General features: G+C 44.3%; 1 protein-coding gene across 8 annotated transcripts in view; it reads right to left on the bottom strand.

Moving 5' to 3' along the window:
- The window catches only part of pappa2 (pappalysin 2), a 406,366-nt gene that overhangs the window by 64,077 nt on the left and 323,669 nt on the right, over positions 1–18,620 (bottom strand). For all 8 annotated transcript variants that reach the window (XR_011357548.1, XM_069937526.1, XM_069937524.1 and 5 more), the window contains exon 18: positions 6,829–6,961. Coding sequence is in view for 7 of the 8 variants with exons in the window: in XM_069937526.1 (XP_069793627.1) it covers positions 6,829–6,961 (133 nt within the window). In the remaining variant the exon portion in view is untranslated. The remainder of the gene's footprint in view (positions 1–6,828; positions 6,962–18,620) is intronic.

Below are 18,620 nucleotides of genomic sequence, written 5' to 3' on the forward strand. Positions count from 1 at the left end.
TACTGTGCGAAAACTACACAGGAGTTTACAATTTGCATTCAGTGAGCAGGTCATTAGATGTAGCACAGAGGGTGGCCAATCTTCTGCTAACTCCAACCTCCTTGTAAAAATCATGGACTACGTGCCAGGAATATAGGCAACAGGGATCAGGACTGATAAACAAGTTGCCCTCAGCATAAATCCATGTGGAAAAGCCATAGGAAAAATTCCAAATGACATCTGATAGAAAGAGCAGACGCATGGCTGATAATGCTTAACACAGAAGTGTGAGGTAATGTATTTTGGAAGGAAGACTGCAGAGAGGCAATATAAACTAAATATTAAAATTTTAAAGGGACTTTGGGGACAGGGAAACCAGAAGATGAGGCAGGAATCTTTGAAGGTGGCAAAAGTTTAAAAAAAACCTATAAATCCTTTACAACAACTTAGGTTAGGCCTGAGCTGGAACATAACATTTCAGAAATGATAATACCTTTTGTAAAATAACTCACAGGAAATTTGCTTGAACTGTGCCAGTATTGAGAGTCTTTAGTTTTATGGAAAATTTACAATCCTCAGAGTTGAGAGTTTAGATACAAGTGTTCAAAATCTTAAATGATTTGGTTGAAGTGGACTAGTGGGAATGTCTATGACCAAAGGACAGATTCTGGGGAACTGACTGGCATTAAAAAAAAGCAGAAGATAATATGTGGTAATTTGTTAGGATTTTAATTGTAGTGCCTGAAAGAAAGTTGGAAGTACTTTCAGTCAGAACATTCAGAGTGAATTGAGTAAATATTTATGAATAACAATGGAGCTAAATGCAGGCAAATGAGGCCAGCTCAGAATGCCACCTTGGTTGGCATGGACAAGTTGAGCCGAAGGGCCTGTTTGGTTTGACTGAATGTGGAGGAATGGGCTAATTTCTTTAAAAGAGTAGGCAATAACCCAGAATCCCAAACAGGCTCCTTCAGTGCCAATTGATTCTTTGATGAGCCAAAGAATTACATATCAGTCTGAAAATAATGAAGTGAATGGTCTGAATTAATTTCAGACAAACAAATGACTAATTAAAACCTAGAAACTTAAAGTGAATAGGCACTGGGAATATATTAAGGTTCAAATTTTTGACAAGGTAAATTAGACATATTTTGAAATTTTTATCAATCAATTTTGATTGTTAATCATGTTCTGTTCTATTCTGGAATGTGCAAGTTCCTGCTTCTGTTTGGCAGGTACCTCACAAAAAAAACTTTGCAAATGGTGACACAGAGAAGGATAACATAATAAACTGGGTTCGTCCATAAAGGAACATGATGACAACACAGAAGAATGTATTTCAAGTGACCGCTAGGTTGAACGTGAAACATAATAAAGATGAATGTGAGCTCAAAGAAACAAAGCAGATCTCAGTTAATCCTACCATACCAAAAGTCTCATCATATCCACAGTGCAATAAGAGCATGCAAAGATTCTGCAGAATGGCAAAATACTTGGAGACTTTATATTTGAAAAATACTTTATTTTTTGCAAGGCTATTCCTAAGGAGCTGGTTTCAACAACAAAAAAATCCTTAAAGCCCCCAGTCCCTCCAAAATATTAGGCACTAGTGATATTCATTATCTTGGAGCCTTGAAAGCCAAAATATTAAATGGAGCTCACAGCTGTAACGAGACACAACATATATCCAATCCCCTGTTCGAGGATTTCCTAATGACCACAACCTATTTCTGTACAGCACTTGTTTTTTTCCTTGGTAGCCAAGTCGTGCCAGGTCATGATGTGGCTTTTGATCAGCTGCCTTAAAGTTGCTGTCGCAACCCTGGATACTCTGATCTGAAAAGCATTCTCATCAATCCAATTGCTTCTCCTGTCATGGTTGAACATCACATGGCTTCCTATCCTGACCATCTCATTCTGGCCCACTCTTGAAAAACATACATTCACAACCCTTCATTGAACAAACACTAGTTGCTTTGCAATCTCAAATGAACCCAGCCAGGGTATTAATCAACACAGACCAGGCACCCAAATATTCCCATACAACCCTCGATGAACACAACACAAGCTTTGCTTGCCTTTCATTCTTTATAATCACATTGAATCATTGAATTTACATCACTGAAAAAGCTGCTTTAACCTAACTTGTCCAGTTATCTACCCAAGATACTCCCACTGGCCTGCATTTTGCTAATACTGTCCAACCCTGTCCTATCCATGTACCTGTCTTTTAAATGTGGCAATTGTACTTGTCTCTATTACTTCTTCTGGCAGCTCATCTCAAATACCACTGTGGAAAAAGGTGCCCAGGTCCTTTTTTAATTTTTCCTCTCATCTTAAACCCTAGGAAAAACACCTGGAATATTTACCTTGCTCATGCCCCTCAAGATTTTAGTTACTGTTACAAGGTCAACCCTTAACCCCTTTTGCTCTTAGGAGAACAGTACCAGCCTATCAAGCCCTTTCTTATAACCAAACCTGCGATCCCAGTGACATTCTCATAATTCTTTTCTGTATCTTTTCCTTAATGACACCTTTCCTTGAACTGGAAAATCAGAATGAATACAACACATCAAGTGTGGTTTCACCAATACTATAACATGATGTCCCATCGCCTGTCCTCAATGGCCTGGTAATGAAGGCAAGTATACAAGACATCATCCTCTCTATTATGTCTACCTGTGTCACCATGCAACTATGAACCTGTTCCCTGAGGCTTATCTGTTCTCCAAAGCCCTTTCATTTACTGTGCAGGTGTTGGCTGGTTCAATTTACCAAAACACAACACTTTTCACTTGACCAATTTGACTTCCATCTGCCATTTCGAGACTCACTTCCCCAATTAATCTAGACCTTGTTGTAATCCCAGCAAACCTTCCTCACTGTCTAATATATCACCAATTCTAGTGATAACTGCAAACCTGCTAACTACATTAACAACACTGAGACCCAAGTTACTAATATGGCTGACAAACAACAGTGGACACAACATACCATGGGCTACAGGCTACCCAATTTGAGTAACAACTCTCCCCTCCCACCCTTTGACTCTTTCCGTCATGTCAGTTTCATATCCAATGGGTCAGCTCACTCTGGATCCTATCCCATCAGATCTTCTGGTCCACACTACTATGCGTGAATTTGTCAAAGTCTGCTAAAGACCACATAGACAACGTCAACTATCTGATCCTCAATCTTCATGCTGCCTCTTCAACATATTCAGTCAGGTTTATGAGACAAGTTCCCATGCACAAAATCATGTCACTGCCCTGAATTATCCGTCATCTTTCTAAATGTATGTAGATTCCATCTCTCAGGATCCCTTCGAGTAACTTACTCATGACTGATGCCAAGTTCCCTGGACTGCAGTTCCCAGGCATGTCTTGCAATCTTTCTTCAAGAAAGGCACATCATTAGCCACCCTCCAGTCTTCTGGCATGACATCCAAAGACATGAATCTCCCTGCCAGTGCCCCTGCAATTCCTTCCCTAACTACCTATATACTTGATCAGGCTCCGGGTGTTTATCTGCCCACTTAACTTCAGCATCATCACTGTGGACTTTCTTCAACACATCACAGTTAGAATCCCTGAGGTCCTGAGCCTCCATGTCTTACTTAATGATAGATAGCTAGATAGCTAGATAGATTAATATTAAACTTCAAACAGTATAAACTCTACCCCACCCCCCCAGCAATGGGTGAGAATGAAAAAAAAATCAAAAGTATTGTATATAAAAAAAACACCTAACCGACTCTAATAAAAAAATAACAATAAAAACTGAGAAGCTCATTCTGAAGGTTACATAAATTTTGTATTTTTTTGGTTTTCTCCAGCAATTCTGTGTTTTGACTACAAGCAAACCACCTGCACATTTTCACGTTTGCTGCGTCTCTTTTCAAAGCTTCCCACTTGCCAGAAGTCCCTTGACCTGCTAACAGCCTCTCCTAATCAACTTCTGAAAGTCCCTTTCTAATACCATCAAATTTGGCCCAATTCTGGACTTCAACTTGTGGACCAGTCCTCTCCTTTTCCATAGAATTCAGTTCACTGGTTCCAAAGCGCTCCCCTTATTCCTCAATTCTGTCCAGTAGCCTCACAGTATGATCGCCCAGGGATATCCCAAGTACAGCAGTGATTTACTCTCTGATCAAGAATGCAACACCCACCCTCCCATGCATGTTCACATCACAGGACACTGAGCTGTCACCCCTCAATCATGTTCTTGTCACTGATGTAATATCCCAATCCAATCAATTATCCATACCCTGAGCACAAGAAATAAGAGCAGGAGTAGGCCATTTAGCCCATTGAGCCAGCACTGCCATTAAATAAGATCATAGCTGGTCGGGCCATGAACTCAACTCCAGTGATCTAGCTTTTTCTCCCATAATTCTTATTTCCCCAAGTTTTCAAAAAAAAAATCTCACTGCATTTTAAATATGTTCGATGAGGCAGCTGCCTTTGCTTCCCAGCACAGAGATTCATTGCTCTGTAGGAAAAGCAGTTCCCCCTCATCTCCTTCCGAAACTATTCCCCGATTCTTGAGGCTGGGTCTCAGAGTTTTAGTGATCTCCTCTGCACTGTAGATTCACCCATCAGTCATCCCTCATTTACTGCTGTGCTGCTGCTTGACCTGTCAACTGAACTTGCTATCTAACTTCAAGATTTGTCTCACCTTTTTCTCGTGCCAGAGAACTGCTTTGTTAACCACTAAACTGCCACATGAGCAATGCCCGGAATCTTTTTTGCCAGATTATTGGTCACCCCCTGACCCTCTTGTGCAAGTCTCCTCCATCCCAGAAGAAATCCCAGTAGTCCAGGACTCTAATTCTGTCTCCTCTGCACCAGGTCCTCAGCCAAACATTTACTTGCCCCATCCTCCTTTTCATCCCATCACCAACACATAACACCAGGGGCAATCGGAAAGGATTGCTATTGAGGTTCTGGTTTATAACTTCCTACCTGAATTGCTATATTCACAAAATAAACACAGCTCAGTGTCCCATGACATGAATTTGCATAGGGAATTGGGGGTGTGAGGTGGGGGAGACTGTATCCCAGAGAGGTAAGGAATCACCCAGAGAGACCATGATCAGGGAATTGTACCCCAGAGAGAGAGCGAGTCATCGTGGAGACCAGGATGGTGGGGGGGGGGGGGGGGAGGGGAGGGGGGGCTGCATCTCTGAGAGGGAGGGAATCCAGCCATATGCATGGCCCAATATGGTGGCAAGGGACAGATTTTTGCTGGGAGTGCTGGTGTAAATCATTTATTTTCCAGAGGTAAGTCTGAAAAGGTTTATGCACAGGAGTGAAAAAAATTGCTACTTTCCTGCCAAAGCAAATGTCCTGCTCTCTGATGGTGACTTGTTACATCAGTGTGATCACTTTATTTCCAGAGTTGCTGCAACAAGGCCATTCAATTGCAAGTCTCGGAAATTATTTTCCTTCCAACGCTGATGCAATTCTCTCTTGGAAGCCAAGAATGACTCTGTTTCTAATGCCTTCCAGGGAATGAGTTTCACATGACAACCACTCCATGTCAGAAAAGTCTCTACTCACATCCCCTGGTATTGGTGAAAAGGCAACACACAAGCTCTCAATCAAATGTCAATAGTCTGTTGATTGACTGGTTTACCCTCTCTTTTACTGCCTGGACAATTGCCAAGAGATTCATCATTTATGAAGGATAAGATGGGTAATTATTGGTTCTCAGGACAGCAAACTGCATGTTGAGTGGTATAGCAGTGGAGGAAATGAGATCTAACCATATACAATACTGACACTCATTCAATCGTGGAGACAATCAGATGAACATATAGAAGGAAACCTTCCCTTCTATACTATGGCTCTACAGAAAGTCAGAATCATACAGAACAGACTACATTAAGTGAACTCCTGTCATCAAATGAAGTTGACGTTAGTTCAAAAAATTCAGCTGTCAGTCAAGATTTGCTCATAAAACTACACTGTGACCGTATTGGATTAGTTCCTGCATTCAAAGTACAGATTCATCCAACACATCATAATTTTTTTCCATTAACTTCCCTAATGTTGATATGAGGCCCACAAGCCTTCAGTTACCCAGTAAGCTCTGCTCTCTTCTGGAATAAAAATACCACATTCATTGTTTCAGTTACACGATAAGCACTGCTCTCTTCTGGAATAAAAATACCATATTCATTGTCCTCCAGTCATCTGTGATCAGCAAAGATGCGTAAATCTCTCAGAACACAAGCAATCTCCTCTCTTGCCAACTTGGGATGCATCTCACCAGGGCTTGAGGATTTGCTCACATTTTAGCACACAAAGCCACATTATACCTCCTCCTTTTAAAAGGTAACTTGTTCTGGAATTTCACTGTCACTCCCTGATGCACCATCAATAATCACAAAAGACTGAAGTTGTGAAACTGATGGGCTTTTATTAACAATAGACGGGAACAGCCATCAATCTCATTGACTGATCAAGGCAGAGTGAAATGGGGAGCAGGCAAAGGACTAGGTAGATTGATCTCAAGAGGCATGTCCAGCCATCCCCAGCTGATCATAACATACCAGTGGTTTACCACACTCCTCAACCTCACAAATTCTCCAGCTGTAAGGGCCTGCCCTTGTTATGGGTGTACTGTGGATATAATGCAGAGACCTTGCTTCTGAGACAAGACTAGCAATGACCTCCAGAATGTATCAATAATATCCATTGGGAAAATGCATTCTGGAAAAGTACTTTATAACATTTGGAAGCTGGTTCCACATGATGTACACACTTTGATAAATGTTATGTTTAAATCTTTGAATATGGGAGGTTCAATTAGTTCAAGAATTATCAAAATAATTTGATTCAGTACCTATTCCATGGCCATTGGCACAATGATACTCCACCAAGTTCAGCTCCGGAGGTGGTATGCAATCTCCATGTACATGATCACACAACGTAAACTCTTCTGTCCAAGTCCCATCCTTAGTGCAATGAATTGGACCCTAAGGAATTGTAAATATAACAACATGAAGTCAATAACACTGGATAATTGATATGAATATGAAGGGTCAACTTGTGCCTTCACCATCCCCTTTATCAAAGAGTTCTGGTTTCATCTGTTACCAAGTTCGTTGAGAGGGAAGGAGGGTCACATCATGCACAGTCACAATGCAGACTAATAAGGAGAATTCCAGGAAAAGCTAACACATGGGCTCCTTGATTAAGGGTGCAGTGAGAAAGGATTAAAAACCAGAAGTATCAGGGTATAGCAACACATTTGATAGAATGAAGAATAAATAATATAAACAAGAATAGAGATAGCTTATTGTCTCCATAACAGTTGGGCACCACATAGCTTAACCAATGACAATGGAATTCAATACTTACATAATGTTCATTATTGTGCCACAGTGAAATAACAACAGAAGTGATAAGCACAGAACTAGCTTCCTTGTTCAGGAAAGGAGGTTAATATTTTTGAAGCAATTCAGAGAGTTATCCAGATTGAGCTGGAAAGGGAGATCACTGCAGGTGGAAGGGGTTGTGGAAACGAGATGATAATCAGATCAGACTTGATCCTTTTAAACGGCAGGGTAGGCTAGAGGGGACGAAGGGCTTATTATTGGTCCCAATTCATAATTAGAAAAAAATAGGAAAATTAAAAGATTTTGGAAGATGAGTTGAGAAAATATAGTCAGGAATTTCTGGGACAAATGTCAAAAAACATTGAGGTAAGCATTTAAAGACAGTACTTTGAAAGACAGGATTTAATACTAAATGTAATTCCTGTTCATCACCCGCTCATCCTCCAAAATGATCTGGAGTTGATCCAACTGCTACTCCTTACAGACCATGTGAGGGAATTTGAGCTGGATGTGATGAACTCTGGATCATTCGAGAGATGAGGGGATGATAGACGGCAGTTAAAAGGAAGAAGGAAGGTAGCTGGGTGACAGTCAGAAGAGGGAAAGGGAATAGGCAGGCAGTGCAGAATGTCCCTGTGGCCATTCCCCTCAGCAACAAGTATACCCTTTTGGATACTGCTGAGGGGGTGATCTACCTGGGCCAAGCAACAGCCAGACTAATAGCACCATGTTGGCCTCTAAGCCTCAAAAGGGAAGGGTGAAGGCAGGTAGAAAGATAGTCATAGGGGACTCAATAATAGTCAGGAAAATAGACAGGAGATTCTGCAGCTGCAAAAGAGGCTCCAGGATAGTGTGCTGCCTCCTGGGTGCTTGGGTCCAGGATGTCTTGAGTAGATGCAGAATATTCTTAAGAGGTAGGGTGGCAGCGAGAGGTCATGCTACTGACCCACGCCTGCATCACCAGATTCAGCCCCAATGGTGTCATGGAGTTTTCAGATGATACAACAGTATTTGGCCTCATCAGCAACGACGATGAGTCGCACTACAGAGAAGAGGTGGAGAATCTTGTGATATGGTTCAAGAGTAACAACCGGAGTTCCAAGATGGACAAGACAATGGAGATGATTAAGGACTTCTGGAGGACCAGGAACAACCACCACAACTACAAATCAACAACTCTGTAGTAGAGAGAGGAGGGCAACAAGTTCCTTGGAGTTCACTTAACTAGTGACCTATCCTGGACACTCAACATCTCCTTACTTGTCAGGAAGGTGCAAAAGCATCTGCACTTCCTGAGAAGACTGAAGTGGGAAAGGCTACCAGCCACCATTACGTCAACCTTCTGTAGGAGCTCTATTGAGAGCATCCTGGCTGGCTGCGTCAGAGTGTGGAATGGTTGCTGCAGAGAAATGGATCGGCGGTCAATCCACAGGGCCATAAGAGTGGCAGAGAGGATCACTGGAGCCTTCCTCCCCACCACTGGCATGATCTACTGGGATCTATGTCTGAAGAGGGTGCACAAAATCATTGAGGACCCCTTTCACCCTGCACACAGCACCTTTCAGTTGCTACCATCGGGAAGAGATACAGGAGGATCAGATCCAGCACCACCAGGCTGAGGAACAGCTTTTTCCCATGGGCAATGAGAATGCTGAATGATCAAAGGAACTGCTGACACTAACCATCCCAGATTCATTTGTACAAAACAATATGTATCTATTTATTTATTTATCTTTATAGATATAGTACGTCCTCCATATGTATTATTTGTTTGTATGTGTGTTGTCTGCTTGTGTGTCTGCATGTTTTGTACCGAGGACCAGAGAACACTGTTTTTCGGGTTGTACTTATACAATCAGATGACAATAAACTTGTCTGACTATTACATAGGCAGGAGTGGTGAAGAGGCTCTGTAAAGTAAGTTTAGGGAGTTAGGAAAGAGGCTGAAGAGCAAGACCTCCAAGGAGGTAATCTTTGGATTACTCCTAGTGCCACAGGCTAGGGAAGGTCAGAACAAGACAAAAGTGCAGATAAATGTGTGGCTGAAGAGATGGGGTAGGGGCAGGGTTTGAAGTTCTTAGATTATTAGAACCTCTTGTGGGGAAATCTTGACCTGTCTAAGTGGGAAGGGTTGCACCTGAAATGGAGGGAAAACCAATTTCCTGGCTGCAGGGGGAGGGGTAGAAGGTTAAATTAGAATTGCAGTGGGGTGGGAACCAAAGTGAAGAGGTAGAGGAAGAGATGGTTGGTGCACCAGTAGGGACAGCTGGTAGGGAATTTGTATGGAAGGACAAGCAAATAGTGCAAAATTGAAGCCAAATAAAGAGCTAAAGGTTTTGTATTTAAATGCACGCAGCGTAACAAATAAAGTGGATGAGCTTGTAGTACAGCTATACATTGGCAGGCATGATGTTGTGATCATGGCTGAAGAATGGATGTCATTAGGAACTGAATGTCAAAAGATACACAGTGTATTAAAAGGATAGGCAGGTAAGCAGAGGGGATGAGATGACTCTGTTGGTACAGAACAATGTTAAATCATTGGAAAGAAATGACAAAGGATCCAGATGATGTAGAATCATTGGAGGTTGAGATAAGAAACATCAAAGGTAAAAAGACACTGTTGGCAGTTATATATAAATCTCCTCCAAGCAGTAGGTGGGATGTGGACAACAAATTACAACAACAAATAGAAAAGATGTGTTTGAAGGGCAATGTTACGGTAGTCATGAAAATAGATTGGGGAAACCAGGTTGGGACTAGATTGCAATAGAGAGAATTTGGAGAAAACCTATGAGTTGGCTTTCTAAAGCAGCTTGTTGATGAGCCCACTAGGGGATCAGCTGTGTGTTGTGTAAAGCACCAGATGTGATAAGAGCCAAGTAAAGGAACCATTAGGGGGAAGAGATCGCAACATGACTGAGTTCAATTTGAGGAGAAAGTAAAGTCAAATGTGTTGAAATACAAGGAATTAACAGTGCATATTAGAGAAACTGGCCAAAATAGATTTGAAGACCCTCACACAGAGGGTGGATAGTCAAGGGTGAATTAGAGCACAAAGTTTAAGTGACCATTCACAAAATATAAAGTTAAGTAATTAGTCTTTATTTAGATTTGATGATCTCCATGCTTGGGTTTTAAGAGACAAGAGGTGATTGGGTTTCATGTCACAGAATTCCCTCAGTTTTAAAAATCATACACTCTGCATCAGTGTATCGGATGCTCAGGCTCAACTGATGAATCTTTTCTGTGAATCTTGAAACAAGAGATTTCTTTTTGTAGCAACTTTTCCAGCATTGTAATGAATCCCAAGCTTGTGGTGATGCCTATTTGAAGAGATCAAGCCAATTTGTAGTCAGTTATTTCCACAAATGTGTCTTGCAATATATTGGAGGGCCATTGGGCCACTTCATTAGAGATGGCAACAAGTACAGATGGTGGAATCTGGAGCAAAAGAATACCTGCTGGAGGAACTCATTGGGACTGGCATCTATGGTAGCAAAATAATGGTCAATGTTTCAGGTCAGAAACCTTAATCATGACATCTTTTTTCATTGGGCAGTTCACTTCTTCTCCAAGATGGCAGAGAAGACAGGCCAAATCAGTTCACTTTTCATGTGAACTGTTTTATTGGTCCATCATTTGTAAATAATCAAAACAAAACAGTTTTCTTAAACAGCAGAGTATTTTTTTAATCCAGGTTTAACTTGAAATTAAATTTAGAGAATATCAGGGCCCCTGGATACTGATGCTTTAAAATATTCAATCTGTCACTGTGATGTTCATTCATGCAATATAGAAACAGGCCCTTCAGCCCAACTTGCCCATGCTGACCAAAATACTCCACCCACACTCATCCTACCTGCCAGGTATTTGGCACACATTCCTAAAAATCCATCCTTTCCATGCATCCATCCATTCTTTCCGGATATATTGCCCCTCTGCTCGCAATCACATGTTCCATTGGATGCAATGCTTCACAGGAGCTCCACACAGTCACTTCATTAAAATCTCCTTCCTCCACAGCAATCTCATCTTCTATTTTAGTGTCACCTGGAAAATTGCTCATCATGCTGTGTACATTTTCATCTGAATCATTGAATAGGTGACAAACAGCAATGGCCCCAGCACCGAACAATGTGAATCACCACTAGTCACAGACCTCCAACCCAAAAAACATCCATCACCCTCTGCTTTCTTCCAATGAAGCTACTATTTTTATCCTATCTGTTATCCCACTTTAAATCCCATGTGACTTAACTTTCCAGAGCAGCCTACCATGCAGGAACTTATCAATTATTTGCTGAAATCCATACACACACATCCCCCACTCTGCCCTCACCAATCTTATTGGTCACATCTTTAAAAACACAAATCAGATTTGTGAGATGTGATATCCCAGTTACAAACCATGCTAACTATCCTTAACCAGCCCTTGTCTATTCAAGTACATGAATATCTTTTCCCTCAGAATGTTCTCTGCTAATTCACCAACCACAGATGTAAGGCTCACTGTCTATAGTTCCCTGAAGCCCTTCTTGAACAGAGGCACAATATTTGACACCCCCCAGTCTTCCAGAACCTCACCTGTACTTAATGGCATCGCTGAAATCTCAACCAGGACACCTGCAATTTCCTCTCCAATTTCCCACAGTGACCTTGGATATATCTGATCAGGCCCATGAGATTTGTGTACCTTCATACACATCAGGTCTTTCAGCATCTCCTCAATTGTAATAGTGACTGTTCTCAAGACAAACATTGATGCCCCAAGTTACCCAACCCTCATGTCTTTCTCCATGCTAAAACAGAGAAGTACTCATTGTGGTCCTTGCCCATCTCCTGCAATTAATTGAATTTATTCCAGACAGGTCTCATTTTTTTCTCTGGTTACCCTTTTCCCTTTTATGTAAAATGTTTTGGGATTATCTTTCATGTTATATGTCAGATCTATCTCCTGGCCCATTTTACCCTCCTGATTTCATTCAGCTTGCCTCAGGCATACACTTGATCTCAGCGACTTATACCTGCCCCATCCCTCCTTCTTGCTCTTGAAAAGAGCCTGAATTTCCGTCTTCATTCAAGCTTGCTAATGCCTGCATATCTGTCCCTTCACTCCAACAGGAATATCCTGGACACTTGTCAATGTACTATTTTCCTAATGTTCGCTGGTCCTCAAAGGATCACCATAAACACTTGTCCTTCCCAATTTCCCAAGATTAGATCAAGCATTGTCCTCTCCACCTATTGCCAGAGGAAACTTTTCTTCACACAAATGACAAATCCCAGCCTGTCTAAACTTTTCACCTTGACTTTCCCATTCAATATTTGAAAAATTAAAATCCCCTTATCCTTGTTTGACATAGCACATTTGCTCATCTAATTCGTGTTGATTAATTTGCAACCTGTAGTATACTCCCAACAAGGTCATCATGCCATTATTGTTCAGTAGGTCCACCCATATAGCCTCACTCACCAACTAGTTTGTACTGCAACCAAAACAACCTCACCTTTTTTTTAGCCCTCCTAAATTTCTTTGAGTGTTTTCTTATATTTCTTAAATTCCTCAAGTACCTCATTTGTCCCTTGCTGGCCTATACATGCTCTGCACCTTCTTCTTCTTCTTAAACAGGCCCTCAGTAAATTAAGGAGAGACTGGGTAGGGCATGTAACGGGAGCATCATATAATTCAAAAGCCAGATGAGTAGCTATATCAATAAAAATGTACCAATCAAAAGAGGAGGAAATAATAGATCCTGCAGGGAGGTATGTAATGATAAAGTGTCAGATATATTCAGAATTTTGGAATTTGGTCAATGTATATGCATCTAATGAAGAGGATCAAAAGTTTATGCAAGATATCTTTTTGAAGATTGCAGATACACAGGGGAATATACTGATAGGAGAGGACTTTAACCTTAATTTGGACTCAAAGATGGATAAAACTGGAAAAAAGACTAGCAGAAAGAACAAAGTAACTAAATTTATGGTTAAATTGATGCAGGAAATGCAACTTATGGATATATGGAGGAGACAACACCCAAAGGAGAAGGAATACTCATATTATTCGGGTAGACATAAAACATACTCAAGGATAGACCTGTTCCTTTTGTCAACCAACATCCAAGGGAGAGTTAGAAAAACGGAATATAAAGCTAGATTGTTATCGGATCACTCACCCCTGTTATTAGCAATAGAGCTGGAGGATATTCCACTGAGAATGTATAGATAGAGATTAAACTCCTTGCTACTTAAAAGACAGGAGTGGCCTTCTCCTATGCAGGTTTCTTACCCGGGCTGGAGGGGCCTGCCTCCCCTCCTAGGTCGGTCCATACTGCCCGGACCGGGGCCGAGGCCGCCGCAGTTCACCCTGTGCCTGGATTGGGGCCGCCGCCTCCCACTCTCTGCCCGGATTGGGGCCTTCGCCTGCCCCACTCGACCGAGGCCGGGGCCGCCGTCTCCCCCTTGCTCCTGCCCGTATCGGGGCCGCCGCCGTCTACCCTTCGCCCGGACCGGGGCCGGGGCCGCTGCTGCTCTCCCTGTGCCTGGACTGGGGCCGCCGCCTCCCACTCCCTGCCCGGACCGGGGCCTCCGCCTGCCTCACTCGACCGAGGCCGGGGCCGCCGTCTCCCCCTTGCTCCTGCCCATATCGGGGCCGCCGCCGTCTACCCTTCGCCCGGACCGGGGCCGGGGCCGCTGCTGCTCTCCCTGTGCCTGGACTGGGGCCGCCGCCTCCCACTCCCTGCCCGGACCGGGGCCTCCGCCTGCCTCACTCGACCGAGGCCGGGGCCGCCGTCTCCCCCTTGCTCCTGCCCGTATCGGAGCCGCCGCCGTCTACCCTTCGCCGGGGCCGGGGCCGCTGCGGCTCTCCCTGTGCCTGGACTGGGGCCACCGCCTTCCACTCCCTGCCCGGACCAGGGCCTCCGCCTGCCTCACTCGACCGAGGCCGGGGCCGCCGTCTCCCCCTTGCTCCTGCCCGTATCGGGGCCGCCGATACGTATATACTGTATATAAAAAAAAATAAAAAAAAATAAATAAAACTTACGACCCAAGGACCTCGCTGCCACGTCCCAGCTTGCTCGGCCACGGCACACGATCCATGGGTGTAAAGGGTGGGGCCAGTACTGCGCGCACTGCACTCCACCTAAAAGCTCCTTTGCGCAGGCCCGAGGACAGGTCCACGTCCTCCCCCTCCACGTCCTCCCCCTCAAAAGATGCTCACAAACTCAAGCTAGCATGCTGGAACATCAGAACCATGCTAGACAAGGCTGACAGCCACCGACCTGAACGTCGGTCTGCCCTCATTGCACATGAACTCCTCAGACTTGACATCGACATAGCCGCTCTCAGTGAAGTCCGCCTGGCAGATGTAGGCAGCCTCCAAGAACGCGGCGCAGGCTACACACTCTACTGGTCTGGCAAGCCTTCGGATGAACGACGCCTATCTGGTGTAGGCTTCATGGTCAAGAGCTTCATTGCCTCCAAACTCGAAAACCTTCCGACAGGCCTCTCGGACCGAATCATGTCCATGCGACTCCCACTTCAAAACAAGCGTCACATCACCCTCATCAGTGTCTATGCTCCAACCCTCCAGGCGGAACCAGCAGAAAAGAACAAGTTCTACACCGACCTGCGCAACCTCATCCAACGTACCCCTACAGCCGACAAGGTTGTCATCCTGGGCGACTTCAACGCTCGTGTCGGCAAAGACTCAGAAACCTGGCCAGGAATCCTGGGCAAGCATGGCGTCGGCAAGTGCAACGACAATGGGCGCCTCCTGTTGGAGCTCTGCGCAGAACAGTGACTTGTCATTACAAACACCCTTTTTCAGCAGAGGGACAGCCTTAAGACCACCTGGATGCATCCCCGATCCAAACACTGGCACCTCCTGGACTACATCCTGGTGCGAGAAAGTGACAAACAAGATGTGCTCCACACCAGGGTCATGCCTAGCGCGGAATGCCACACTGACCACCGGCTGGTTCGCTGCAAGCTCAACCTTCACTTCAAGCCAAAGCCCAGGAACAATAAAGCCCCCAGAAAGAGGTTCAATGTTGGAAAACTGCAGTCAGACGAAGCGAGAGGAAACTTCCAGGCAAACCTCAAAGCAAAGCTCGACGTTGCAACCCGCCTCACGGACCCGTCCCCTGAAACCCTCTGGGATCAGTTGAAGACTACCATACTGCAATCCACTGAAGAGGTACTGGGCTTCTCCTCCAGGAAAAACAAGGACTGGTTTGACGAAAACAGCCAGGAAATCCAGGAGCTGCTGGCAAAGAAGCGAGCTGCCCACCAGGCTCACCTTACAAAGCCGTCCTGTCCAGAGAAGAAACAAGCCTTCCGTCGCGCATGCAGCCATCTTCAGCGCAAACTCCGGGAGATCCAAAATGAGTGGTGGACTAGCCTCGCCAAACGAACACAGCTCAGCGCGGACATTGGCGACTTCAGGGGTTTCTACGAGGCTCTAAAGGCTGTGTACGGCCCCTCACCCCAAGTCCAAAGCCCGCTGCGCAGCTCAGACGGCAAAGTCCTCCTCAGCGACAAGATCTCCATCCTCAACCGATGGTCAGAACACTTCCAATCGCTTTTCAGTGCCAACCGCTCAGTCCAAGATTCCGCCCTGCTCCAGCTCCCTCAACAGCCCCTAAGGCTAGAGCTGGATGAGGTTCCCACCCTGGATGAGACATATAAGGCAATCGAACAACTGAAAAGTGGCAAAGCAGCAGGTATGGATGGAATCCCCCCAGAAGTCTGGAAGGCTGGCGGCAAAACTCTGCATGCCAAACTGCATGAGTTTTTCAAGCTTTGTTGGGACTAAGGTCAACTGCCTCAGGATCTTCGTGATGCCACCATCATCACCCTGTACAAAAACAAAGGCGAGAAATCAGACTGCTCAAACTACAGGGGAATCACGTTGCTCTCCATTGCAGGCAAAATCTTCGCTAGGATTCTACTAAATAGAATAATACCTAGTGTTGCCGAGAATATTCTCCCAGAATCACAGTGCGGCTTTCGCGCAAACAGAGGAACCACTGACATGGTCTTTGCCCTCAGACAGCTCCAAGAAAAGTGCAGAGAACAAAACAAAGGACTCTACATCACCTTTGTTGACCTCACCAAAGCCTTCGACACCGTGAGCAGGAAAGGGCTTTGGCAAATACTAGAGCGCATCGGATGTCCCCCAAAGTTCCTCAACATGATTATCCAACTGCACGAAAACCAACAAGGTCGGGTCAGATACAGCAATGAGCTCTCTGAACCCTTCTCCATTAACAATGGCGTGAAGCAAGGCTGTGTTCTGGCACCAACCCTCTTTTCAATCTTCTTCAGCATGATGCTGAACCAAGCCATGAAAGACCCCAACAATGAAGACGCTGTTTACATCCGGTACCGCACGGATGGCAGTCTCTTCAATCTGAGGCGCCTGCAAGCTCACACCAAGACACAAGAGAAACTTGTCCGTGAACTACTCTTTGCAGATGATGCCGCTTTAGTTGCCCATTCAGAGCCAGCTCTTCAGCGCTTGACGTCCTGCTTTGCGGAAACTGCCAAAATGTTTGGCCTGGAAGTCAGCCTGAAGAAAACTGAGGTCCTCCATCAGCCAGCTCCCCACCATGACTACCAGCCCCCCCACATCTCCATCGGGCACACAAAACTCAAAACGGTCAACCAGTTTACCTATCTCGGCTGCACCATTTCATCAGATGCAAGGATCGACAATGAGATAGACAACAGACTCGCCAAGGCAAATAGCGCCTTTGGAAGACTACACAAAAGAGTCTGGAAAAACAACCAACTGAAAAACCTCACAAAGATAAGCGTATACAGAGCCGTTGTCATACCCACACTCCTGTTCGGCTCCGAATCATGGGTCCTCTACCGGCACCACCTACGGCTCCTAGAACGCTTCCACCAGCGTTGTCTCCGCTCCATCCTCAACATCCATTGGAGCGCTTACACCCCTAACGTCGAAGTACTCGAGATGGCAGAGGTCGACAGCATCGAGTCCACGCTTATGAAGATCCAGCTGCGCTGGATGGGTCACGTCTCCAGAATGGAGGACCATCGCCTTCCCAAGATCGTATTATATGGCGAGCTCTCCACTGGCCACCGTGACAGAGGTGCACCAAAGAAAAGGTACAAGGACTGCCTAAAGAACTCTCTTGGTGCCTGCCACATTGACCACCGCCAGTGGGCTGATAACGCCTCAAACCGTGCACCTTGGCGCCTCACAGTTTGGCGGGCAGCAACCTCCTTTGAAGAAGACCGCAGAGCCCACCTCACTGACAAAAGGCAAAGGAGGAAAAACCCAACACCCAACCCCAACCAACCAATTTTCCCTTGCAACCGCTGCAATCGTGTCTGCCTGTCCCGCATCGGACTTGTCAGCCACAAACGAGCCTGCAGCTGACGTGGACTTTTTACCCCCTCCATAAATCTTCGTCCGCGAAGCCAAGCCAAAGAGAACTTAAAAGACAGGATTTTAGAGAATTAATTGAGCGCCATATTAAAATGTACTTTGAAATAAATACGGAATCAGTGAAAGATAAATTTATACTATGGGATGCAATGAAAGCTTTTATCAGAGGGCAGATAATAAGTTATGTAACTAAGATGAAGAAGGACTACAATCAGGAAATAGAACAGCTGGAAACGGAAATAGCAAGTACAGAAAAAGAATTAGCAACAAGGGAAGATACAACAAAAAGAAGAAAATTGGCCGACAAAAAAATAAAATATGAAACACTACAAACATACAAGGTGGAGAAGAACATAATGAAGACAAAAAAGAAGTATTATGAGTTAGGAGAAAAAATGCACAAAATTCTAGCTTGGCAGCTTAAAACAACAAACTAAAAGAACGGTATTGGCATCAAGGAAAAAGGACAAACAAACTACATATAACCCAACAGAGATCAATGAAAACTTCAAGGAATTCTATGAGCAATTATATCAAACTGAGAACGAAGGGAAAGAAGACAAAATAGATGAGTTTCTAGCTAAAATTGAACTATTGAAATTGCAAGAAGAGGAGCAAAACAAATTAATAAAATCATTTAAAATAGAGGAAATACAGGATATATTAACAAAACTACCGAAAAATAAAACGCCGGGAGAGGACGGACTCCCAATAGAATTCTATAAAACATTTAAAGACTTATTAATTCCTCCTCTCCTGGAAGTAATGAACCAGATTGAAGAAACACAAAGCATGCCAGATTCATGCAAAACATCAATATTTACAGTAATACCAAAGACGGGGAAAGATCCACTAATGCCAGTGTCGTATAGACAA

This window comes from Narcine bancroftii, chromosome 5 (assembly GCF_036971445.1).
Source record: "Narcine bancroftii isolate sNarBan1 chromosome 5, sNarBan1.hap1, whole genome shotgun sequence".
In the NCBI taxonomy this organism is placed as follows: Eukaryota; Metazoa; Chordata; class Chondrichthyes; order Torpediniformes; family Narcinidae; genus Narcine; species Narcine bancroftii.